The 27220-nt window shown below is 34.9% G+C and overlaps 1 protein-coding gene across 18 annotated transcripts in view; it reads right to left on the bottom strand.

Moving 5' to 3' along the window:
- Window positions 1–27220, bottom strand: part of CHL1 (cell adhesion molecule L1 like) — a 215213-nt gene that overhangs the window by 77638 nt on the left and 110355 nt on the right. For all 18 annotated transcript variants that reach the window (XM_032325323.1, XM_032325409.1, XM_032325314.1 and 15 more), the window contains 3 exons: window positions 12981–13161; window positions 7259–7364; window positions 3620–3807 (listed from right to left, as the gene is read on the bottom strand). In XM_032325323.1, the coding sequence (XP_032181214.1) occupies window positions 3620–3807; window positions 7259–7364; window positions 12981–13071 (385 nt within the window). In that variant the 5' untranslated portion in view covers window positions 13072–13161. The remainder of the gene's footprint in view (window positions 1–3619; window positions 3808–7258; window positions 7365–12980; window positions 13162–27220) is intronic.

Below are 27220 nucleotides of genomic sequence, written 5' to 3'. Positions count from 1 at the left end.
ATACTGTATGTATTCCAAGATTTGCTTTCATTGTTCAACATATTCCTAAGATGCATCAATTGTCACCGCTGAACAGTATTTTTGAATGACTATACCACAATAAATTTATCCAGTCTTATCATCGGTAGACTCATGTTTTTTCCAGTTTATTCTTAATTCAAGCAATGGTACCACAAATAGTCCCAATGGACATAGAGGAGTGGTACCCACATCCGATGAAGGAAATGGAATAGCAGGGTTACGGGTGAGAGTATCTTCAATTAAGGAGGCAGTGACAAGTATTTTCCACAGACCAGGTGGGGAGGTACACCTGCATCAGTGGTAGATACGTATTACAGTAGCTGTATATTCCCACATAAAATTTTTACTCTCAAACTTCATAGTATTTCCCAATTTTGTGGGAACAAATGCTTTCATTATTTAGGTTACAGTTAATCTATTTCTGATTACTAATGATGTTGAGCCCATTCTCATTGGCCATTCCGGTCTGAGGTACACGTTTACGTCTTTTAAATTATTTTTTAAATTTTCTTTTAAAATTATTAATTATTTAATAATTATTTAAAATTATTTACAAATACTTAACATTATTTTTAGTTATAGTCATTGGCAATGATTTTTCCCCCTGGGTTGTGGTTTATCGTTTCACTTTCTTTTTAGGTCTTTTGATAAAAAGGGGTTCTAAAAATCAAATCCTTAGTGATTTCCTCACAGAACTACAATAGGTCCTACTTAAGAAAACATCCCTATCCTAAAATCATAACTACATGGCTCCAATCATTTTCTAATTTTTTAAAATATATTTTCCCTTTAAAGTGTAGGCTTTAATACACCTGGAATGGATTTTTATATAATGTGAGATAAGAATCCAAATAAACATGTCCCTACATGGACAATCCGTTGTTCCACCCCATTAAATTAGGAAGGAAGGGAGGGAGGGAATCCACGCTAGTTTTCATGGTGCTTTCACATGTGCAAGTGTTTGTTTGTGGGTTCTCTGTGCTGTTCCATCTAACTAATCCTATTCAAAGCCATACTAGCTTAATCCCTAAAGTTTTATGTTGAGCCTTGTTATGTGATAAAGTCAAGCTCTCTTGACTTCTTGTTCTTATTCTTCAAGCGTTTCTACCAAATTCTGACCTTTACTCCTCAAATATATTGTGAATCACTTGGTCACATTCCATAAACATAACAAAAACAAACTAGAGATTTGGATTTCAATTATTCTACATATCAAGTCATGAAGAGTTGACATTTTAGTTTTACTAACTCTTCAAATCCATGAAAAAGATCTATTTTTTCTATTTATCTAGATCTTTTGAAAAATTGTTTTTAATAATTGTGCATACTTTTCAACTATAAAGATTTCACACCTCCTTGCTGGATTTATGTTCTGCTTCTGTATTATTTTATCCCTTCAATTTCTTTTGAGTTTATTCTGTTAACTTAAATCAGCTCATGCATTTTCATCTTAAAACTACATTACCTAAAAAGCTTACATTATTCATTTTCATTATTTTCTTATTTTCTAAGATTCATATCTAGGATGAAAAACATCACATGTTCATTAGATGGACCTTATCCTTGGGTTCTTTAAAATCTTCCACAAGCTTACTGATGTTTTTTCTGCTTAAGCTACCAAAAAATGAAACACATATGTTAATATCGCACATTATTATGAGCTATTACGAGATATCCCATTCCACTTATAATCTATTTCTGTTTCATATATTTTAAATTATATATGCCTGGTTAAATAATCTTCAGGAAGCCTTTAAAAAATAAGTTCTGTTTTGACTGATAATTCAGCCATTCTACTTTGTTTTGAATAGCATTTATCTGGAACGTCTTTTCCATCTTTCAGTTTCAACAATTCTGTATTCTTATGACTTAGATGTGTTATGCAATGAACAATTTATACCTTCCTTAAAAACAGCAACAACAACAAAAAACTTGAAGCATTTAATCTATTTACTTTCATCTTCAATTACAGGGATTTATTTATATAGTTTTTTCTTTCATTTTCACACAATTCTTACCTTTTTTTTTTCTCCCTCAAAAATAGTCTGTTAATCATTCATATTTTACTCTATACTTTTAATGTAATTGCTTTATAAATCTGAAAATGCATAATTTACTTGTAAGACTCTAAATTTGATCTTCTCTCCTCTAAAATTATAGAAGGACTTTAGAATAATTTAAATCCAGTCATCTGTCTCAATCTTTGGGATAAGGTACACATGCTTTTCAGTATTTTCAGTGTTTCTGAGGTTTGTATACATTCTGACCCACCCCTACTGACCCCCAGGATAAAGGGTCCATATCCATATGACTCTGAAACCCTTCAGTATCTACAAGTCTTCAAGAAGATATTGCCAAAAAGAAGCTGTCCACAGTTTCCTACATAAGAATTTACTCTACAAAGATTTTGGTTAGAATCATGTGATGTTGGATACCTTAAGATTAGGGAAAACAAGATACCAAAAGTGGAAGCTGGTCACCAGTGATCTCATGCTGCACAGGCAAAATACGGTAATGAAGAAGTCATTTAACCTTCATCACAGTTATGGATAAATAACACCCTTAACAGTAAAGTAGTTAAGGTTTTCCATGATTATTATTTATGGAAAACATCATTAATATATATCAATTGCTCGTTCTCTAATGGGCATTCATTACTGAAGCTAAGCAGGATGGTAGGATCTACCTCTGAGTACAAACTATGAGTAGAAAGTGCCTGTTCAATTTCTTGTAGGAAGTAATTCTTCATGTTCTCTGCCCCAGACTTTTTGACCAAGGTGGTGTAAGTTTCACATGGTATAGCCACAGGATAATGCCATCTCCATTAGCATGTACCTCCAGGAGATTTCACTGAGAATGAATGCCCTGAAGAGCTCTGAGGCCCACAGCCAACTGCATAATCAAGAAATAAAAACAGGGGCCTGGAGAATACCTGTTACTGCAGTATAATTAAGCCACATCCAACCAATGTATTTAACTTAATTCTCATCCCATGAGGCAAAGCAGACACTATTTTTCCTCCCAGGTTAGATATAAGAATACTGAATCACGAATTTATATTGCTTTCAAAGATCATCCACTTCTGGGACGCCCAGGTGGTTCAACTGAGCGTCCAGCTCCTGGTTTCGGCTCCGGTCACAACCTCAGCATCATGAGGCTGAGCCCCAAGTCAGGCTCCACACTCAGTGCAGAGTCTGCTTGAGCTTTTTCTCCCTCTGCCCCCGTCTCTCTCTAAAACAAATAAATGTTTTTTTTAAAAATCACCCACTTTTAAGTATCAAGACCTAGAGGATAGTTTCACTTAGAAATAAAATACAGGTTTATTTGGGGAATGTGAGTATGGGATAACTGGGTGATGGACATTAAGGAAGGCTCAGGATATAGTGAGTACTGGGTATTATATAAGACTGATGAATCACTGAACTCTTCTTCTGAAACTAATAACACACTAATAATATGTTAGTCGATTATATTTAAATTTTAAAAAGGATAAAAGAAATATAGGACATATATAAGTTGGTAATTAAATTAAGACTGTGTCATTATTTTACTCAACACTAAAAAGTTTGTAAAATGAAACCTCCATTGTAACACTTACTTGGCACTATAAATTCTATTTCTTCTGACATAGCAACTCCCAGTTTATTAGAAGCAAAGCAACGGTATTTCCCTTGGAAGTGAGATACATGCCCCTCATTTGGGATCTTAAAGGTTCCTGAGTTGTTAGATACAATTATCCGAGAGTCAGAGAGATCAAAAGGCTTGTCATCCTTAGTCCACGTAAATCTGTAAGATAAAACTAAAGTAAATAATCCTGAAAAATCAAAACATATTTCTTAAAGTAGTGAGAAACAAATATACAGCAATGATAAAACCAAAACATTTTATGGTAAAAGAAATTTTTTTGATTGACTGTATAACAGAATACCAAAAAATTCTCAGAAGAGTCTGAGAAATTTTATAAGTTGCTATATACTGAATGTTTATGTCTCTCCCAAATTCATATGTTGAAGCCTAATCCCTGATGTAACAGTGTCTAGAGGTAGAGGATTGGGCAAGTGATGGTCATGAAGGTGGAGTTCTCATGGATGGGATTAGCACCCTTAAGAAGGAGAACCCAGAGAGCATTTTTGCTTTCTTCGGCCACGTGAGGTTAAAACATGAAAAACAGCTGTCTATAACCAACCAAGTGGGTCCTCATCAGACACCAAATCGATAAAGGCCTTGATCTTGTTCTGCCCAGTCCCCAGAACCATGTGACAAATGTACATTTGTTGTTTAAACCACCTAGTCTGTGCCATTTTTATTATAGCATGCTGAACTAAGACCAACCCATAAAAAAGCTATAACAACTAAGAAAACAAAAACTGCAGACAGGTTTTGTTCTGTTCTTTTTAAAGTTACTATTTTTTAAATTTTTTCATTTGGAAAGGTATTTCACTAACACTTTGAAGACTACTTAATCCAAAAACATATAATACGTCATCATATGTGTTATGTGAAGAGTTCACTCAAAATTAAAAAAAAAAACAAGTACCATTAAATGTGGTCACATTTCCTATCTAGATTTTTAAACATATTAGTAACATATTTGAGACCACAAAAATATAAAGGTTTGAAAACTGAGTTTTTCTGATTATTACAATGCTACTAAAGACAGTTTCTATGACAATATTATTTCCTGTCATATGATTACTACTGAAGTTACTTAACAATTTGCATTTTTCCCCTTTTATAAACAAACCGTGGTAAACAACCTTAACATAATTTATTTTTTGGCATTTATCCAAATATTTCATGAGACCAATCTCTTAAAAGTAAGAACGACAGACCAATAACATAAGAACATTTTTATAGCTGTTGATAAATGTTGCAGAATTGTATTCCAGAAAAAAAATACAGTGTTAAATTCTCACCCCAGTGTGGAACCATGTCATTTCTGTGGATGAGGTTATAAAGAGTTTTTTAAAAAGTTATTAATCTAATAATGACTTTCCAAGTTGATTTTATTCAACATTTCATATATGAATTATCCATGCAAATTGTGGAATGTTTCAGGACACCATTTTCTTACACTAAACTATCTGATTATTCTTTCACCAGGAATAACAAACCTTTGTGAGACACAGTTATTTTTTTTTTTTTTAGGAGCATATCTGCCTTCTTCCCAATTCCAGTTCTTTTATGTCTTCTCTCTATGTGTGTTTTATGTTTTACCGGCTTTACTTACAAAGAACACAAAGAATCTATTTTTTAAATTCCAGTATGTTGAATGGGATCACTTCACCTATACAGAATTAAACATTTTCACTTGGAAATACGTTACATGTTTTCATTCATTGAAATCTTCTTTCCTGATCCTAGGCAAAACTTTATAGACACTGCCCCCAATTTAAATCCCACATAGTTCTTGTTACATAGTATTTGATATTGTTTTTGTCGATGTTGCTACCACTAACTGTTAAGACTGACAGATTTTTTCCTTTTGCTATTGTGATGGGATTTTTCCTTCTTGTTTCCCAATTATTTCCTAACTGCCTTATATGGACATCTAATTAAACTTTTTAAAATTTATCTTTAATTTTTAAATCAACTTACAATTGACCACTTCAGTGTAGCCCTTTATATTTATAAAAGCTTGTTTTAATCCAGCAAATAGATAGAATAACAAATTCCATGATAATAATAATATTACTTAATATTATTATTATCTTTAATAATAATATTAAATAATATTATTAAATAATATTAAATAATAATATTTTCTCATATGTATAGATTTTATTTTCTTGCATTATTATATTAGACAAGGTTCTAGGAAAATAAGTAAGAGTGTTACAAGAAGACATTCTATTCTTATTTCTGAATTTATTATAAATGCTAGTGGTATTTCATAATTAAATTCATACTGGTTATCGACCTAATAAACAAATTTGCTCATTAATCATTTCTGATGACTGAAGGGTATTATCTTCTGATATACAACTCAGTTCATTACTATTTATCATAATATTGACTGATCCATATTAATCCAGCCATAATTATTGACTAAATTCTTCTTCATATAATTCTATCCACATTTACATATACTAATTGAATATATTCCATTTGGTAAACTATAGGTAATAATGATAATTTAAAACATCAATGATTCATTAAGAATGATTTTTAAAATATCAAATTATCAGGTAATAATAATGTTAGTCACAATACAACTTCAAATAATTAATTTTCCTTAAATATGTGTTAGTATATGGAAGAGAATCACACAAATCAGTAGAAGTATGTAGCTTTGCTGCCCATTTTAGAATCATCTACATTAAAATATAAAATTCTCCCTACAACTTCTCCCTCTTCACTCCCAACACACACACTTTCTTTCTCCCTTCCAAAGTGTGGGAGGTATTTTGAAAAAACTTCATCACTGATTATGATCACCTACACTAAGAATTATTTAATTAATAAAACACTAGATAAAATATACAATGCAGTTAGCATTCAGATGACTAAATATTTCTATGGTAACTTAAAAAATATCAAGTAACAGCCTACTCACTGAATAAAATATGTGTCACATTTAAAAAAGTATGTGTCACATTTAAAGTCATACAATAGTAAATATGTACAGAATGTCATTTATCGATGTGTTAACCTTCAGGGGCACCTGGGTGGCTCAGTGGGTTGAGCCCCTGCCTTTGGCTCAGGTCCTGATCTCAGGGTCCTGGGATCAAGCCCCGCATTGGGCTCTCTTCCTCTCTCTCTGCTTGCCTCTCTGACTACTTGTAATCTATCTCTCTGTCAAATAAATAAAATCTTTTTTAAAAATGTATTAACTTTCAGCTTAACAAATGCTACCTTTCACTAAGCAGAATAAAGGATCTTCTGGACTTTGGCTACCTTGTTCACCTGTAAGGAATTATCAACTATTTCCATGAAATACATATTCCATATCATTACATATATATTCCATATCATTACAACTAAAACCTATGTTAAATATTTAACATAAGGCAATTTATTTTGTGGTAAAAATGATTTCGACTTGCAGAAGAACATACGTAAACCAAACTTTATTTTCATAAACATAGCTAGTATTTTTTTTTTTTTTTTGGCAACTCTTAACTTTAATCATGTGTAGTTTTAGAGTTCAACAAGCTTATGATGGTTAGAATACAAAGAAATATAAAAAAGAGATTATATACATATAAACAATTATTTCATTTGCAAGTATACTCACATTGGTTCTGGATTTCCTTTAGCTTCACATTCGATTTGAAAATATTCATCAAAGGGAAAGGCAACTTGCACTTTTGATTGTTTTATGATTGTTGGAACCTGTTGAACTAAATATCAAAATATGTATATGAAGATGATGGTCTTCAAATATTAGGTCAGCTGAATTTAGCTATAACAAAAATACTTGAAATCCTATACTGATAAGAGAACTATAAAAAAAACGTGAAGTACAGAACAAATCTGATTTCCTCATTGAAAAATATATTTTATTAATTAGTTGAGGTTTGCTTTTGGGTCATTTTTTTTTTTTAATTCCAGTGTAGTCAACATAGTATAATATTAGTTTCAAGTATACAATACAGTGATTCAACAATTCTACACATTACTCAGTGTTCATAGTGATAAGTATACTCTTCCTTCATCTGTTTCACCCATCCCCGCCCACCCACTGCCCATCTGGTAACCATCCCTTTGTTCTCTATGGTTAAGAGTCTGTTTTTTGGTTTGTGTATTTTTTTCTTTGTTCATTTGTTTTCCTTTTTAAATTCTGGAATTTAAGAAGGAAAACATATGGTATTTGTTTTTCTCTGATTGATTTCACTTAGCCTATACCCTCTAGATCTATCCATGTCACTGCAAATGGCAAGGTTACATTCTTTTCTGGATGAATTTATATATATATATATATATATATATATATATATATATATATATATATATATATATATTTATATATATCAATGGACACTTTAGGTACTTCTAGAATCTGGCTACTGTAAATGATGCCACAATAAACACAGGGGTGCATATATCTTTGCAAATTAATGTTTGTGCTTTCTTTGGGTAGATACCCAGTAGTGGAATTGCTAGATCATATGGTAATCCTATTTTTAACTTTTTTGAGGAATCTCCACACTGTTTTCTACAGTGGCTACACAAGGCTGCATTCCCACCAACAGTGTATAAAGATTTCTTTTTCTCCATATCCAACACTTGTTGTTTCTTGTGTTTTGGATTTTTAGCCATTCTGAGAGGTATGAGATGATATCACATTGTGGTTTTTAATTTGTTGATGATTAGTGATGCTGCATATCTTTTCATATATCTGTTGGTCATCTCTAAGTCTTTGGAGAAATGTCTGTTCATGTCTTCTGCCCATTTTTAATTGGATTATGCAAAATGTATTTAATTTTAAAGGACATACTTCACTGATACCATTTCATTTCACGTTGCCAAAAGTGTTCATTTTATTTAAACCCACATAAAGAAACAATTTGTAGAGCAGAATAAAAATTGCCATATCGTTACAACTTTAAAATCTCTATTTTTAAATTACTGACATTTACTCTATGTTGATATGTGCATATATATTTTTATTTAGTTCAGTCATTTTGACAGTTCTTTTTTTTTAATTTAATGTCTTAGTTTCCTAAGACATTATAATTATTTTACCACTTTTCCATTATTTATTCTCATTGTTTTGTGATCATTTCTTGGATAATTTTCTTATTATTGGACATTTTATTTTTCTTTCATTTTTCTCTTTCCAGGTAACATGTACTTCTATAGGCATTTAAATTTTTCAAGCATATAAGTTTTTCCTTTATTGAATTAGTGACTTACGATAAATTTCCAAATAGTATTTACACAAATAGCATTTACTCTGGATAAATGATGATATCATTTCACAAGAGGATATTAACTATAAACAACACATGAGTATACAGTTTCCAACATCCTTGCCACAAATGAACACCAACCTAAAAATGATAAAAATACGTTGCTAATTATTACAAAGGAAATTATAACATCCTCATTCTATTTTTATTTCTACTTATTGCTTTTATTAATAAATGCTTTTCCCTAAGCTTGTTTATTATTTGTCATTCCCCATTTATAAATTATCCTCTCAGTATTACTGGAGGCTTGGGGTTAGTTTCTTCCCCTTAGAATTTAGCAGTAATCATCAGCAATAAAAATAAACAATGGTATTTTTAAATGGATTCTACATATTCAAATATCTCCTCATCTTGCGATAAACTTTTTTAGTGTCTCAAAGTTAAATAACCTTCAACACAAACTTAAAAAGTAGGCAGGTGACTTTATTTCTCACTAAGTGAAGCAGCTGGATGGTATCTGAGAATTATGTTCATAAAATAAGTGTACTAATGCTGAAGATACGGACATGGTTAGGTTTTGAAGAGGGACACAGATGATAGGTAAAGCTCTACCATCTGTGAGCACTCAATAGTTTTCAAACTGATGCATTACCATTTTAGTATCATTCTTACAACCTCTAGTAAGGAAAGGGACATCATTGAATTCATAAGGAAGTATAAGCGATTCAGCAGTAGGAAGCTGGTTTCAGCAAATATGTTTTGAGAAAAGCAATTTGCAGAAATGCACTGAGCCTGATTAGGTAAGTAATATTTCACAGTGGAGTTACAAATAGGGCCCTAAACCCAGTTACACCGAGCCAGACCCTAAACCACTGTATTTTCTCACTTGTAAAGTTAGGAATTCAGGCTAAATTGCTCTCAGACTTTTTGGTCTCAGGATCTCTCTACATTCTTAAAAACTAGAGGAAGTGCCAAAGGGCATTTGTTCACTTGATTTATATCTAACAATATTTACCTAATTAGAAATTAAAACTTAGAAAACTTTTAAAATTTTATTATTAATCCATTTTAAATAATCTTTTCTTGTTTGTTTTTGGTTTTTTATTTAAATAATCTTATATGTTAAAATAATTACCTATTTTATCAAGAACATGAAATATAATGAGAACAGTGGCATTGTTTTTACATTTCGCAAATCTCTTTAATATCTTCAGAGAAGGCAGCTGGATTCTCACATCTACTTCTACATACAATCTGTCATAAAAGTTGTTCTGCTTAACTATATGAAGAAAATCCAGCTCTATACAGATAGGTACTTGAAAACTTCATCATCCTTTCTGATGATTGTGGACATGCTTCTTAAATAGTACACCAAAACTCATTATGTGGTAGTTTCTCAAACATTGACTACAATATAGAATCTGAAATCATATCAATGAACTTTTCATATTCTATTATACTAACATGTTTTACTCATGATTTTTTTTAAGATTTTTTTTTTTTCAGTAACTCTATGCCTAATGTGGGGCTCAAACTTACAACCCCAAGATCAAGAGTTGCATGTTCTACCCACTGAGCCAGCTAAGTGCCCCATCCATGGCATCTTTTTCACCCAGGTAGAATTTTGTAACATTATGCAATAATCACTTAGGAAAAAAAAAAAATACTGTTTCATGGACCCTGAGAGGTCCATGGATCATTTTAAGCATTGATGGCCAGCCTAGAATAATAACTGAAAGCTATTTTTCCAATTCTAAAAAAAATTTTTGGTTTAATGAATCTGATCATTGAGTTTTACTAGTTTAGTACATGGGCCCAAGTTCAGTCCTTATTCATAAACATTTTAACAACATGCAAAAAACAATCATACCTTCATGGACATTTACCTTGTTTCTGATTGCTACCGCTTCTAAGTAGAACAAGTCTTGAGCTTATTGCAAATTCATATTATTTAAATTTTATTACAGTTATAAAAGGTGAGGGATGACGTGCAATAGTAACTGTCCCTAAGATACCAGCTAATAACTTGTGAACAACTTGTTTATTAGAACATAATTCTTCCTTAAATTTGCTAAGGTTGTAAAGTCTTAGCAATAATGAATTACTCAGGGAATGGAACTAATAACCTTTGAGTGTTTATAAGAATATATATTCTACATTATAAATCCTTTCCTCCATAATTAGGCCAATTACAGAGATACCAGACTCGTTGACATTCACATTGGATACCTGTCTTAGTTGCATTTACTAGTGAGTGCTCTGGAGCACTGAAATGAATGGTTAATAATATTCAGTTCCTCTGAAAACATCATTAATATTTTATAACAATTGTTGTCCAAGGACATTACAGAATGAAAATGCATAAGTAACTGAGACAACAACCAGAATAAAAAAAAATGTGTGTTACGGATTAATATAAACTTTTAAATTTTTTACCACTGATGAACTAAATGAGAAAAGAAGGAAAGGAAATGTATATTCTAAGGGAACATGATCAGGAATCTGAATCAGGAATCCCAGTGCATCTTTGTTACTACCAGGGAAAAAATGTAAGATTATTAGCCTCCTTCTCACAAGGATCACCAAGAACTTTGCTCTCAATTTGGCACTGCACACTCAAACCAAAAGAACATACTGAAGATGAATAATTTCCAGTTCTTGACTTGAATGTCTACAACTAGGCTAGTATATATTGTGTGTAGACTAAGAGATTTCAGCTTGATTTAAAGAGAACTTTAAATCTATACATCTACAGAACAAGTAGGTGAAATTCCTCAAGAAGAAATAATATCCAAGAGAGACTCTGTCAGGACAATGGAGAAGGAATTCTCACTTAGGGGTGAATTCAAAGGGTATGGCTGCCCAAAGTGTATGATGTGAAACGCCTATATGAAGTAATTTAAGGTGGCCCTCAGAAAAATGGTTCAAAAACACATTATATTGTATAGTCAGAGACTAACTTTCTTTTCTATTCACCTTCAGATCAAGTACTTCAGAAGAAAAGTTTCAGTTCAGAATTAGCAAGCCTCTTCATATTTATTCAACTTGCTGAGCTCAAGTCTAATTGTCTAACGCTTAGATGATTTGCAAAGGTCATTTCCAAGGCTAAGAATCAAATAAACAAGCACTGCCTCTTGTATTATAAATCTCCAAATTACATATGGAAAAGACAGGAGGAGGGCGTGTGGGTGGCATCTGTCTTAGGCTTAGGTCATATGTGAGGGTCCTGGGATGAAGCCCACATTTGGGTTTCCCGATTCTTCCTGCTCCTCCCCCTGCTCCTCCCCGTGCTGGTGCACTCTCTGTCAAATAAATAAATAAAATCTCTTAAAAAAAAAAAAAGACAGGAGGGATAATACAGGAAACATATGGATAAAGATATCTACATAACCTCTCAAGGGTCTTTTATATTTCCTGTCCTAATAACACAAGGGGAATTCCCCATATCTCTGTTACACAGCTGATACAGTATTACATAAACTGTTTGTAAATGTATTATTTTTATTATTTTATGTATTTCAAGATATATATTTCCATAAAACCAATGACTAACCTCTGGTTATGAATTCATAGTATATAATGTCTAGATTTTCAGAGTTATCATCTTATACTTTTAGTTGTATAACAATGGCTCTTTAATATTTAATTAATTCTTTCTTTTCATTCTTACATATACAACCATTTTGAAAAAAGATACAAAATGTATTCCCTTCCTTTTTATCATAATTGGGTGAATACCACTAATTTCTGAATCATAACACTCCCTAAAATAAATTAACGGAGTATATAAATAACAGCCATTGGTAATATTGAAGAGTATCTTATGTGGCAAAACACCTGATGTATAAGTCATGTTTCTTGTTATGTGCCAAGTTTTCACAAGAAGAGTCAAAAAGCCTGAACTGTAAAATAATTATAGCAAGCAACCAAAGACAAGACAGTCAATTTTTTAAAAAGGGAATGATGAATTCTGATGACAGATTGCTGGAAAATAAATACAAACATAGTAGAAAAATCACATCTTCAAACTACAAGTATTCTACTTAAAAATGAAAATGCAAGTAAGAAATTCCATGAAGTAGGTATTGAATGCTGTCATTTTACCTGACAGTGGTATATCCATGGCTGTAGAGAATTTCAACAGAAGACAAATTAGAGATACAATTAATCCTCTTCCTCCTAACAGCATCTCCATTGCTCTTCAGGATGGAGGCAACTCAGGAAGAATGAAAATCGTAATGTTTCCGTTTACTTTTGGTTTAAGGCTGAGAAGAATGTAGTTCACCTAGGAATTCAAAAAATAAACAAAATGACATATATTTTAAGTTCATATACTCTGAAATGACCCCTTAATTTTTTTTTACAGATTTTATTTATTTGAGAGAGAGCACAAGCAGAGGTGGTAGGTGGCGGGGGGGGGGGGATTCCTAGGGAAGGTGTAGGCAAGTGGCAGAAGCAGGCTCCCCACTGAGCAGGGAGCAAGATGAGGGCTCCATCCCAGGACCCTGAAATCATGACCTGAGCTGAAGGCAGATGCTTAACATACTGAGCCACCCAGGAACCCCTGACAATAAAATTTAAACAAATGTTTCTGCTGCAATAATTTTCCTCTTGATGAAACACTTTACCAGTAACTCCACATAAATATTATTATTCTTTCTATATGCTTTATTAAAGGACAGGTGATATATGCTACAGTGTAAACAATGACCCATTCCAGTGAACTATATTTTTTGGCCAGATGAATTTTTGCATCAAGGCACTCTAGTACATTCTATCAGGGGTGGGTGTCAGTGCTATGAGAACAACTTCATTTACCCCATTTTGTTCAAAATGTAGCTCTTTTTCAAACAATTCTTTGGATCGGGCAACTAACCCCACTTGAGTCATTTATGAAGCATCACAAATCTAACTGCTGATTTTTTTTAATAGTTTATTTATTTATTTATTTATTTATTTGATAGACAGATCACAAGTAGGCAGAGAGGCAGGCAGAGAGGGGGTGGGGGAAGCAGGCTCCCTGGTAAGCAGAGAGCCCCGATGCGGGGGCTCGATCCCAGAACCCGAGATCACAACCTAAGCCAAAGGTAGAGGCTTAACCCACTGAGCCACTCAGACACCCCTGTTGATTTTTTTGACAAAATAACTTTTCATGTTCAAGGTTATGACACTAATAGAAAGTGAACAGCAAGATACAGGAGTGGAAGACATGAAAGACAAATGGATAAGGATCAGCCACTCTAACATTTATAAATTTGGGTTTTGCTGAAACAGAAAATAATTATCCTCAGCTACTTTACACTTAAGCGGAATGTTCATTCACTCCATATTGTGTAGAAATAAAAAATAAAATGTCAACTTTCGGGGAGCCTGGGTGGCTAAGTGGGTTGAAGCCTCTGCCTTCGGCTCAGGTCATGATCCCAGGGTCCTGGGATCGAGTCCCGCATCCGGCTCTCTGCTTGGCAGGGAGCCTGCTTCCTCCTCTCTCTCCGCCAGCTTCTCTGCCTACTTGTGATCTCTGTCTGTCAAATAAATAAATAAAATCTTTAAAAATAAATAAATAAAATGTCAATTTTCCTTAATGTTCTCAGATCATTTCAATTTTATTATGAAACACCGTGATAATAGATATCTAAACATTGTTTATAACATATATTTAAAATAAATTTTCTCAAAATGTGATAGTTTTTCAGGGGCTCAATTTTCTTTTTCCATAAAAATCAATTACTCTATTCAATTACAACTGGTTCAAAAAATTAATGAATATAGAGTCAGATAACCCATCAACTTTATACATTTTTTAATTTAAATTCAATTAATTAACATATAATGTATTACTGGTTTCAGAGGTAGAGGCCAGTTATTCATAAGCCTTATACAATACCCAGTACTCATTACATCATGTGCCCTCCTTAATGTCCATCACCCAGTTACAGCATTCCCCCACCCCACACCCTCCAGTAACCCTCAGTTTGTTTTCTATGATTAAGAGTATCTTTGTCTCCGTCTCTGATTTCATCATGTTTTTCCTCTTCTCCCCTATGATCCTGTTTTGTTTCTTAAATTCCACATATCAGTGATATCATATGATTATCTTTCTCTGACTGACTTATTGCACTTAGCAAAACACCCTCTATTTCCAGCCCCGTTGTTGCAAATGGCAAGATTTAATTTTTTGATGACTGAGTAATATTCCATTGTGTATAGCTATAATATATTCTTTATCCATTCAGCATTCAATGGACATCTGGACTCTTTCCATAATTCGGCTATTGTGGACATTGCTGCTATAAACATTGGGGTACAAGTGCCCCTTCAGATAAATTCTTCAGGTGAATACTACATTTGTATCTCTAGGGCAAATACCCAGTAGTGCTGTTTCTGGGTCATAGGGTAGCTCTACTTTCCATTTTTTGAAGAAACTCCATACTGATTTCCAGAGCGACTGCACCAGCTTGCATTCCCACCAACAGTGTAAGAGGGTCCCCCTTCATTGCATCCTTGTCAACATCTGTCGTTTCCTGTCTTGTTAATTTTAGCCATTCTGACTGGTGTGAGGTGGTATCTCATTGTGGTTTTGATTTGTATCTCCCTGATGGTGAGTGATAAGGAACATTTTTTCATGTTTCTGTTGGCCATTTGGATTTCTTTGGAGAAATGTCTGTTCATGACTTCTGCCCATTTCTTGATTGGATTATTTGCTCTTTGGGTGTTGAGTTTGGTGAGTTCTTTATAGATTTTGGATACTAGCCTTTTATCTGATAAGACATTTACAAATACCTTCTCCCATTCTGTCAGTTGTCTTTTCGTTTTGTCAACTGTTTCTTTTGCTGCGCAAAAGCGTTTTATCTCGCTGAAGTCCCAAAAGTTCCTTTTTTGCTTTTTTTTTTCCCTTGCCTTTGGAGATGTGTCTAGTTAGAATGCTACGGCTGCCACAAAGGTTGCTGCCTATGTTCTCCTCAAGGATTTTAATGGATTCCTGTCTCACATTTAGGTCTGTGATCCATTTTAAGTCTGTTTTTGTGTATGATGTAAGGAAATGGTCCAGTTTCATTCTTTTGCATGTGGCTGTCCAATTTTCCAAACATCATTTGTTGAAGAGACTTTTTCCATTGGACATTCTTTCCTGCTTTGTCAAAGATTAGTTGACCACAGAGTTGAGGGTCCATTTCTGGACTTTGTTTCATTGATCTATGTGTCTGTTTTTGTGCCAGTACCATACTATCTTGATAATTCCAGCTTTGTAATAGAGCTTGAAGTCCAAAATTGTGATGCCACCAGCTTTGGCTTTCTTTTTCAGCATTCCTTTGGCTATTCAAGGTCTTTTCTCATTTCATACAAATTTTATGATTATTTGCTACCATTCTGTGAAAAAAATCAATGGTATTTTGATACAGATTGCACTGAATGTGTGTATTACTCTAGGTAGCATAGACATTTTCATAATATTTGTTCTTCCAATCTATGAGCATGGGCTGTTTTTCCATTTCTCTGTGTGATCCTCAATTTCTCTCATAAATATTTTATAGTTTTCTGAGTACAGATCTTTTGCCTCTTCAGTTAATTTTATTCTTAGGTATCTTATGGTTTTGGTGCAGTTATAAATGGGATTGACTCCTTAATTTCTCTTTCTTCTGTTTCTTCATTAGTGTATAGTAATGCAACTGATTTCTGTGCATTGACTTTATATCTTGCTACTTTGCTGAATTCTTATATAGGTTCTAGCAATTTTTGGGTGGAATCTTTTGCACACAGGGTATCATGTCATCTGCAAAAGGAGTTTGACGTCTTCTTTGACGATTCAGATGTCTTTTATTTATTTATTTATTTATTTGTTTTTGTTTTTGTTTTTGTTTTCAGATCGCTGAGGCTAGGATTTCTAGTACTATGTTGAACAGCAGTGGTGATAGTGGACATGCCTACTGTGTTCTGGCTTTGGAGGAGAAGCTCTCAGTTTGTACCCATTGAGAATGATATTCTCTGTGAGTTCTTCATATAAGGCTTTTATGATATTGAGGTATGTTTCCTCTATCCTTAAACTGGGAAGAGTTTTAATCAAGAAAGGATGCTGTACTTTGTTAAATACATTTTTTGCATCAATTGAGAGGATCATAGGGTCTTACTTATCCTTTCTTTTATTTCTGTCATGTATCACATTGATGGATTTGGAGATGTTGATCTATCCTTGCAGCTCAGGGACAAATCCCACTTGGTCATGGCAGATAATCCTTTTAATGTACTGTTTTGATACTATTGGCTAGTGTTGTGGTGAGAATTTTTGCATCCATGTCCATCAGGGACACTGGTCTGTAATTTACCTTTTGGGTGGGATGTTTGGTTTTGGGATCAAGGTAATGTTGGCTTCAGAGAAAGAGTTTGGAAATTTTCCTTCCATTTATATTTTGTGAAACAGCTTCAAAAGAACAAGTATTAATTCTTCTTTAAATGTTTGGTAGAAATCCTCTGGGAATCTATCCAGCCCTAGACTCTGGTTTATTGAGGATTTGTGATTATTGCTTCAATTTCCTTGCTCTTCTTATGGGTCTCTTCAGGTTTTCTATTTCTTCCGGATTCAGTTTTGGTAGTTTATATGTCTCTAGAAGTGCATCCATTTCTTTCAGACTGTGTAATTTGTTGGCATATATTTGCCTTGCTCATTCAGAATTTTATTTATTTGCATCCTTTCTCTTTTCTTTTTGATAAGTCTGGCCAGGGGTTTATCAGTCTTATTAATTCTTTCAAAGAACAAGCTCCTAGTTCCATTGACCTGTTCTACTGTTTTTTGTTTTGGGTTTTTTTTTGTTTGTTTGTTTCTATTTCATGGATTTCTGCTTTAATCTTTATTATTTCTCTTCTGCTGGGTTTAGCCTTTTTTTTTTTTTTTTTTTTTTTTTGCTATTCTTTCTCCAGCTCCTTTAGGTATATGGTTAGATTGTGTATTTGAGGCCTTTCTTGTTTCTTGAAGAAAGCTTGTATTACTCTATTCTTCCCTCTTAGGACCACCTTTATTGCATCCCAAAGGTTTTGTTTTCATTTTCACTTGTTTCCATGATTTTTTTTTAACTCTTTAATTTCTTGGTTGACCCATTCATTCTTTAGTAGGATGCTCTTTAGCCTCCATGTTTTTTAGTTCTTTTCAACTTTCCTCTTGTGATTGAGTTCAAGTTTCAAAGCACTGTGGTCTGAAAATATTCAGGGAATGATCCTAATCTTTTGGTACCAGTTGAGACCTGATTTGTGACCTACTGTGTGATCTATTCTGGAGAATGTTCCATGTGCACTCAAGAATAATGTGAATTGTTGCTTTGGGATAGAATGTTCTGAATATATCTGTGAAGTCCATCTGGTCCAGTGTGTCATTCAAAGCTTTTGTTTCCTTGTTGATCTTCTGCTCAGATGATCAGTTTATTGCAGTGAGTGGGATATTAAAGTCCCCTATTATTATTATTGTATTATTGACGTATTTCTTTAATTCTGTTACTAATTGGCTGCTGCCATGTTAGGGGCATAAATATTTACAATTCTTAGATCTCCTTGTTGGACAGACCCTTTAATTATGATATGGTATCTGTCCATAATCTCTTATTACAGTCTTTGGTTTAAAATCTATTTTTTCTGGTATAAGGATTGCCACCCCAGCCGTCTTTTGAGGTCCATTAGCATGATAAATGGTTTTCCATCCCCTCACTTTATTTTATTTTATTTTATAAAAAGATGTTATTTATTTGGCAGCGCCTGGGTGGCTCAGTGGGTTAAAGTCTCTGCCTTCAGCCCAGGTCATGATCTCCGGGTCCTGGGATCAACCCCGCATTGGGCTTTCTGCTCAGCAGGGAGCCTGCTTCCTCCTCTCTCTCTGCCTGCTTGTCTGCCTACTTGTGATCTCCATCTGTCAAATAAATAAATAAAATCTTAAAAAAAAAAAAATCACGGGGGGAAACCCCCATGAATTCTATATGCTATATTCCTCTAGCTTTGGAATTTTGCAGTTCTTAGTGATCAGTAAACTTGGTCTTGGCTGGATGTTCTTGCACCTTTTTGGGGATGGGCTTGTTGCCTTGATTCTAGTGTCTTTGCTCCAGGCTGAATTGTACCACCCCTGCCAGTGGGCCAACCTAAGATTATTCTATGTGACTTTTGCGGCTTTAGAGAATGAGAATGAAAATGGCAATCTTCCAATCTTCAACCACAGAGCCAAAAGCTCAGGGTCCCACTCCTCAGTGTGCCCTCAGGGAAAAGCAGTCAATCATTCCTGTCTCCCTGGTCTCCATCTGTACTCCGTGCTCACCCAGCCTGTGACTGGCTGTTTGTATCTCTGGAACGGGATCCCTTTTCGAATCTCCAAATCCTGCAGACGCCTGCAGCACACACTCATGCCCCTCAACCAGGGGGAAGAAGAAGGTGAGTCTCAATGTTTCTGCTGCTTGCTAGGCCCATGCTCAGAGAGCAGTTGCCCGCCTACACCAGGATTGGCTGTTTATGGCAACCCCAAACTGAGAGCCCACTCCTGGGCCCACTGATTGCAGCTGGCTTCCCCACTCCAATGCCTGGAAACTCTGCCACACTCAAGCACCCCCAGTCTTCCTAGGATTCTGAGACCACACTGACCCATCTAGGGTTCTGCCCCTGCTTCACTGCCTGAGCGCCTTTCACGCAGGGACGTTCCTCACCAGAACAGACTTCTGAACGTTCTGATTTTGTGCTCCGTTGTTATATCACTGTCCAATAGCCAATTTATGGAGGTTACCTCTCCCCTGCAGTTTATCTTCCCATATATTGCCTCAGATTCACTTCTCCTCACCTCCTACCTTGCAGAAAGTGGTTGCTGTTCTATTTGCAGAGTTGCAACTATTCTTTTCTTAGATCTCCAGTGGAGGTCACAAGTGTTCCAAATGATCTGGCACCTATGCAGCTGAATTTCTGGGACCAGATGCAAAGGTCTCCTACTCCTTTGCCATCTTGGACTCTCTCAAATTTATTTTTCATTCCAAGTATTGAGGCTTTCTGTTTCCTTTGTGTCACCTCAACTTTTATCTGAAGAGATTATGCACTGGCATCTTTCATATACATATAAAATACTTTATATTTAAAATAGTAACTAAGGCTGCTATTCTACTGTTTTATTTATAACTTGGAGAATGCAGAGACAAAAATCCCATTTACATTTTAATTTGAAAAAAGTTATATATGGATCATAAAGGAAAATACTCCCATCTCATCCACTCACCCCCTCAAAAAAAAAAAAGTTGAATTAGAGTAATGGCTTTATTCGGCATTCTCCGATCTCAACTCACTCATCAGTAGAAACGGGAATTGGGAAAAAAAAAATTATCATTATGTGGTTCAGAAAATTTCCTCAAATGAAAAATAACTTACAATGGTAATTAAAAATATTTTCAAATGTATCACTGCATTGACTGACACCTACTTTCTTGATAAAATGAATTATTCTAATCAAATGTGGAAAAATTATTTATAAAAATCAGAATGTTGCTTAACTACAAAACCTGAATTCTGCACATTTATACAAAGTTGGGAGATACTGACCCATACAGAGATTTCTAAATGAAAAATTGAAAGAAAATATTAATACCTTATCCTCTAAATTTTCATTTTCCTTCCTTTAAAAAAAAATATTTATTTGAGAGAAAGAAAACACGATCAGGGGGAGAGGGGCACAGGGTCAGATGGAGAAGCAGAGTGGGGAGGAGAGAAGCTGAGTAGGGAGGCCGACGAGGGCCTTGATCTCAGAACCCTGCTTGAGCTGAGCTCAAAGCAGATTCTTAATCGACTGGGCCACCCAGGCCCCCCCTTCTCTCTTCTTGAACACTTTGATAATAGTCCTCTCAATTCATTATTTATAGTTACATGTCACTCTTTACCTGCAATCTATTACTTAATATTTCATCCCATTAATATTCAGTGCTGATTTTTTTAAGGACATTTCATGTTATTTGTTTAATGATCCTGTCTTCTGTTTGTTAGGAGCAGGCCTTTCAAAACTATGATAGTTTTAGGAAACAATATTTCCAGATTCATACATCAAGCTATAGTGTCATAGAAAATAAAAACACTAGATAGCCCACTAACTGACCACAGACTCAATTTCGATTAATCTCCTAATTTAGGCTAGTGAGCCCAATGGTCTCTAATTGCCATAGTAAAACAGCTTGCAGACACTAATTGTTAAATAGCGATGATCTGACTTTGGAATTTTAATGGTTTTAACTAAATGATCTTGATGAGAGAAATTCTCTCCCATAAAAGGATGCCACACTGAACCCTGGCTTAAAATAAGGCTATAAATTAAAGGACGTAACACTGATGACAACAACAGTTTCCAGAATACGGAATGGTTAATTCTACATCTGACCTATTCTCTTGCAGGGATTAGCTTCAATTTACCTGAGACTTATATGTTAAGAGGCTGTTACATAAAAGTCATTGGAAGTTAAAATGTGACTCCTTGCAAGTAAGACTCCATTAGGTGATGATGATAGCCCCCAAATAGCTTTCATATTAAAAAGAGAATGTCAGTTATAATTTCATTGTCAGAATGCAAAAGGGCATACTGTTTAGTAATTATGTTTTGCAACAGTAAGATAGCAATAAAATTATATTCCCATTTATCTTTCTTCAAAGAAAATGAACCTAATGCCATACACCAGACCTCAAAGATAAAAGCAATTATTGGAACTTAGGATGGAAATGACAGTAAGACAAGAACAAAATAACACTAAAATATTTTGAGGCTTAGTCACATAAAGCTGATATCTGATTGCTTATGTTAATGACATTATCTCAGATCCAAAAAAGAATCAATGAATTTTCATGGATTTAATCTTCCTTCTATCCCAGCTCATCCTCAGAAAGGAGAAACCCATCTCTGACATCTAACTCAAAAGAAAACAGATGTCATATACAAGTGACCCTTCCTGACTGCCTTAGCTTGTCCAGAATGATAATGTGATAAGGATTAAGAATACAATGGTTCTGAGACAGAACAGAAACATGGACATGCACAGACCTAGTTCTAATACAACAATAAAGAAATAAAGCTCTTTGTTTCTCCCAAATAATAGCCTCTAATATACATATATCACTAATATTATAAAATGACCTCACGGATCCCTCTGATGTTCTTATTTTATATTTTTTTTAAAGATTTCACTTATTGGGGCGCCTGGGTGGCTCAGTGGGTTAAATAAAGCCTCTGCCTTCGGCTCAGGTCATGATCTCAGGGTCCTGGGATTGAACCCCACATCAGGCTCTCTGCTCAGCAGGGAGCCTGCTTCCCTAATCTCTCTCTGCCTGCCTCTCTGCCTATTTGTGACCTCTCCCTCTCTCTTTTAAAAAAAAAGATTGTATTTATTTATTTATTTGACAGAGAGAGGGAGAAAGCACAAGCAAGGGAAGCAACAGAGGGAGCCTGATGTGGGGCTCGATCCCAGGACCCTGGTATCATGACCTGAGCTGAAGGCAGACACTTAACTGACTGAGTCACCAATGAGTACCCCCGATCCTGATTTTTTTTTTTTTAAAGCTGCACTGTGCTAAATCTAGAAACAACTTACTCCCTTAACTTAAATTCATCTTCTGCTTTTAGAAATAGAAAAGAGAGTTGGCTTATCCTCTGTCCATTCTACCTATCCATTCCAAGTATATGCAAAGACACTAGAGTCCACGGGTCAGCTAATAGGAAACAGTGATATAGAGTGCATAAGAACATGAAAAATAGAGTTAGAATAGCATAGGTTCAAAGCCATCACTTACTACCATGTGGCCTTGGGCAGTTTATCTAACCTCTCTTGCTCATCTCCACAAATGAATAGAAGAGTTTCAGCCCTTCAGCACACTTAGAAGTGTTAAGTGAGGTAATGCATGCTTAGCACAGGATAAGAAATGAAATATGCTACTAGTAGTGACAGTGATGATAATTTTGTCGTTACCGAAAAATAAGTAGGATATAGCCTCCAGTAACAATTTTCTGATCCAAAGAGTATGGTTAATTTATACGGCTTATATTATAGTTACAAAATCCAACAACTTAAAAAAATAAAAGCCTGTTCACTAAAGTGTTTAGTGGTGAAATTGTATTGATTTAAAATACTCTAAAAAAAGGGGCACCTGGGTGGCTCAGTTGGTTGGATGACTGCCTTCAGCTCAGGTCATGATCCTGGAGTCCCAGGATCGAGTCCCACATCAGGCTCCCAGCTTCATGGGAAGTCTGCTTCTCCCTCTGACCTTCTCCTTGCTCATGTTCTCTCTCACTGTCTCTCTCTCAAATAAATAAATAAAATCTTTAAAAAAAAAAATACTCTAAAAAAAATTTTTTTTAAGGTGGGGTATATGGTAGACTGATGACAAAAAGTCCTCAGTTCTTCTCCCCTCTTGTCTCCAAGGGATTGCATATAACTTTACAGGTTCTTCCACCAAGAAGCTATTTCCTCACATCTTGAATCTGGCTGGCCTTCAATCAATGGAATGAGCTCTAAGTGTAGGCCTCAAGAAGAATTGCACATTCTTGCTCTCAGTCTCTCTGTCTGTTTCTAGAACCCTACTCGGTCTGCATTCAGCAAGTCTATTGAAAGAGGAGAGACATTACTCCATTACCTTCTATAATCCTGGCCAGTAGGCAGGCAGCCACCAAATGGGTAAGGGCACCCAACCCAGACGAGCCAGTCCCAGATGTGCTACCAGCTGAACACGGCTACAAAAGCCAGCCCGGTCAGTGTCAGTCTAGACTAGTTAAGATCAGCAGAACCATCTGACAAGTCTCAGGATATGCCATCCCCAAACACAGCACTTTGGCATATGGGATATTTTAAGCTGAAGAAATTCAGAAATGGAAAGTGCAAGAAGGTCTCTGACCTTCCCCTGCAATAGGTCTAAAACCCTCGTATGAGAGATGCGCTCCTTCCTTCTGCCCTTCTAGGTGATGTGCTCCCCATACTTGAAGGAAAAGGAGCATTCTTATCTCTGAAGATGGAGGGACACTGAAATGAGTTTGAGTGAGCAGGTCTTGCTACGGTTTCCATAGCTGACTACATTTGGCCCAGATCCCTTTTGTTCTATCACATTTTCCACAACTTTCTGCTCTTCATAAAAATCTAGCATAAAATACTTCTTCAGGTCCTCATTTGCTTCTGAAGACTTCTATGTCACTTAAAACTTACATTACATAAATTTATATGCTTCTCCTTGTTATTCTGTCTTTTGCTACAGAGACCCAGCCAAGAACCTAGAAGGGTAGAAGGAAAAAGGTATTTCTCCTTCTCTACGCACACGAAGACCCAGCAGACTTAGAAACAACAGTAAATGTTTCTTGTGTTTAACCAGTCTGCTTCAGCATGGTTTGCAATGCAGCCACAGCTAAGTGATATGGGGACAAAAGGATACAAGAATCCCTACCAAGCTGATAATTACAGAAGCTGCGTAATGGATATATATGGAGGTTCTTTATACTACAGTCTCTATTTTCTGGTATGTTTTAACATTTCTATAATAAAGACATTTATAATGAAGCTATTCAGTCTGTTTGAATCAGAAATAAGCCTGAAATATTCCAGTGCAATAAGGAAATTCCTTTAACAAATGGTAACCAACCCTTACTGGCATATTTTTAATATAAAAAGAGAAAATAGCCAGAAAGTCTCTCTTAAGACTACCATGCTATCAGACCCCTTCTGTTTGAACTACATTCAGAAAAGCTGAGGTCCCTCCGAATGTGCTCTGTGTTCTGTGTATGTGTTCTGCATGTCTAGCACAAGTCCATAATTAAACACAGTATTTGTTCCTTATTGCTTTATGTGTTTGGAATCTCATGGTCCAAAGGAACTTATAGTAAGCCCAACTTATAGTAAGTATTTAAATCTGGGTAACTATTAGTACAACCTCTGGATGTCATGCTTTGATTCTCAATTCATTCATTTTATACAGTGTTTCCAGTAGATTCTGCTAAATTCCATTAATAAAGTATAGGAGGGGAAAAAGGAAGAAAATATGATAAGAGTACACAGTCATTATTTATTTATGTATATATGCCATGCCTCTAAACTGAACAGGAACAAATTATTTTAAAGTAAGTGTAAAGGTCTCTAGATATTGTTAATATATTCTGAATAATAATCATTCCTAATAACCACTTGTTTTTTATACTTGACAGTAATGGTGTCATGTTTACTCAAAACCTTTGACACTATGGTTTTCTAATGGTCCCATTGTATTATAAATCTTTCTTTTTCTTTAAGCAAATAATATACCACAAATTTATACTCCTGAATTCTAAAGTAAGGAGATTTCTACTTTACTGTAAAAAGAATAAAATCTGATAGTGTAATGAATGGACGAAAAGCAACTTAGAAAAGTAGACAGTCTGGGAGAGTAAATCTCATCTTGGTGATATTTTTCACATCCTCGGCATCTTCCCTCAATACTTATTCACACACATGTTCAAGTCAAATTTCTCAAGAGAAAATATAACAAGGCAAGTCTAAAGAAAAAACAACAACTCATGGGATCACTATTTTTAAAACTCTCATTTCTATGGCAGCAGCTTACACAAAGCAGTCAAGTCAGCGACAGTCCATCCGCCCATTTCTAAAGAAGGCACAGAATGTAAACAGCCCCCCAAAAAATGCTGTGTTGACATTCCTGTTCACTAAGAAACAGCATTAAGTTGTTTCAGCCACTATGAATTCTAGAGATCAGAATTAACTTCATGCATGCTAAACCATTAAACAACATTTTTCTACTCGGGAAGCTTGAAATAGATCAGCAACTTTTATTATAGTCAGCAGGAAGGGATATATTATGACACTGACATCCAAATTGTAGTTTTAAAAATAACTCAATGGATTTGTGTAATAGTCTGGGACAGTGCTGTAACTTGGAATTGTTTAAATTTTATTTTCTCTTCACACTAAAAGGACTTAAGAATCACTGAGCTGCAACAAGCAAGTGTCTTATATCAGGCCATTTGACATTTTCATGATGGGATAGATGTCACCTTCACTTCTCTCTGACCTCGGCTGTCCCTTTATATGACTCCTTTTCATGCAATTGTCAGGCTAGGGTAAACTATTCCCTAGATTCAGGAATTAGGTCTTAGGGGGAGGAAGTCCAGCACATTTCCATAAGCCTGAAGTGTGATCTGCATCACTCATCACCTTGAAACTGGGAAAGGATAAACACAAAGAAATTCAAAGGCTTTTGTTCAATCATCTTCTTGGCTAATACCACAAATCAATTTACAAGTGTCATAAACACAGTAATCCTGAAATAACTGTTAATGGCTTTTCCGCTCAGAAAACAAAGGAAATATTGTACATTACAGCCATATCCATTAAAACTCTGTTTCATGTCACTGAAGTGACAAGACAAAAGAATTGCTTAGAGTGTTAATTCATCCTCCCTGCAGAAGATAAAAGAAATGTAGATTTGTATTATAAGCAAATTGATTTTATTGGAAAAATGTCAGCTTTAATTAATAATTATATTGGATAAATTGATATTATTAATAATACCATTTACTTAACTAAATAGTACAATATAAAGGGGTTGAGCTCTGACAGGAATATAACTGAATATAATCAATATTTTTGTTTGTTTGTTCTACCTTCTTCTACCTATGCATCCTAAATTCTTACTAAGTAGCACACTGCAATGACGTCTAATTTGAATTCCTTTATAATGGAGTGAAAGAAAGAAAAAATGAAAACATCAAAATTCAAGATCATTTCACTGCAGGGATGGAGAAAATGATCTCATATCCCAACATATAAGTAAAATTCTCAATCATTTCTCACAACACAGATTATATATACCAGTGATGGTCATGTAGAGATTTTTTTTTTTTTAATTAAGAAATAACGCCGATGTACTGAAATACACAAAATTTAGGTGTACAGTTCAATGAATTTTTACACGTATACATAAATCTGTTTAACCACTTCTCGAACCTTTTATGGAGTTTTGCTCACAAAAACATTCTACCAGCTTTATGCCTACAGGACTCCAAATGACTAATTTCATAAAATAGCAAAACCTGTTTGTGTTCCCCCAAACTACTGGATCCAAATTAGAGTAGTATTTTTCCCCACAGCTGATGTTTGGATTATACGGAAGTAGTGTGGATTGCCTTGATGTCTGGGGCTGTTACTGGCATTTAGTATGCAAGAATGCAGGAACCATAGACCATAAATGACCTACAGTGCTCAGCACAGTCCTGCCCAATTGAGAAGTGCCCTACTTGAAGAGTCTCCTGGTCTCCACTGTAAGCTGTACCGACGTTTATCAAGCTCAGCGAATGAATGGTTGTGTCATCAATAAACCAGGGATAGGCTATA

This window comes from Mustela erminea, chromosome 1 (assembly GCF_009829155.1).
Source record: "Mustela erminea isolate mMusErm1 chromosome 1, mMusErm1.Pri, whole genome shotgun sequence".
In the NCBI taxonomy this organism is placed as follows: domain Eukaryota; kingdom Metazoa; phylum Chordata; class Mammalia; order Carnivora; family Mustelidae; genus Mustela; species Mustela erminea.
Note: the sequence above shows the minus strand (reverse complement) of the source record. Positions and strands in the feature narration are given on the sequence as shown.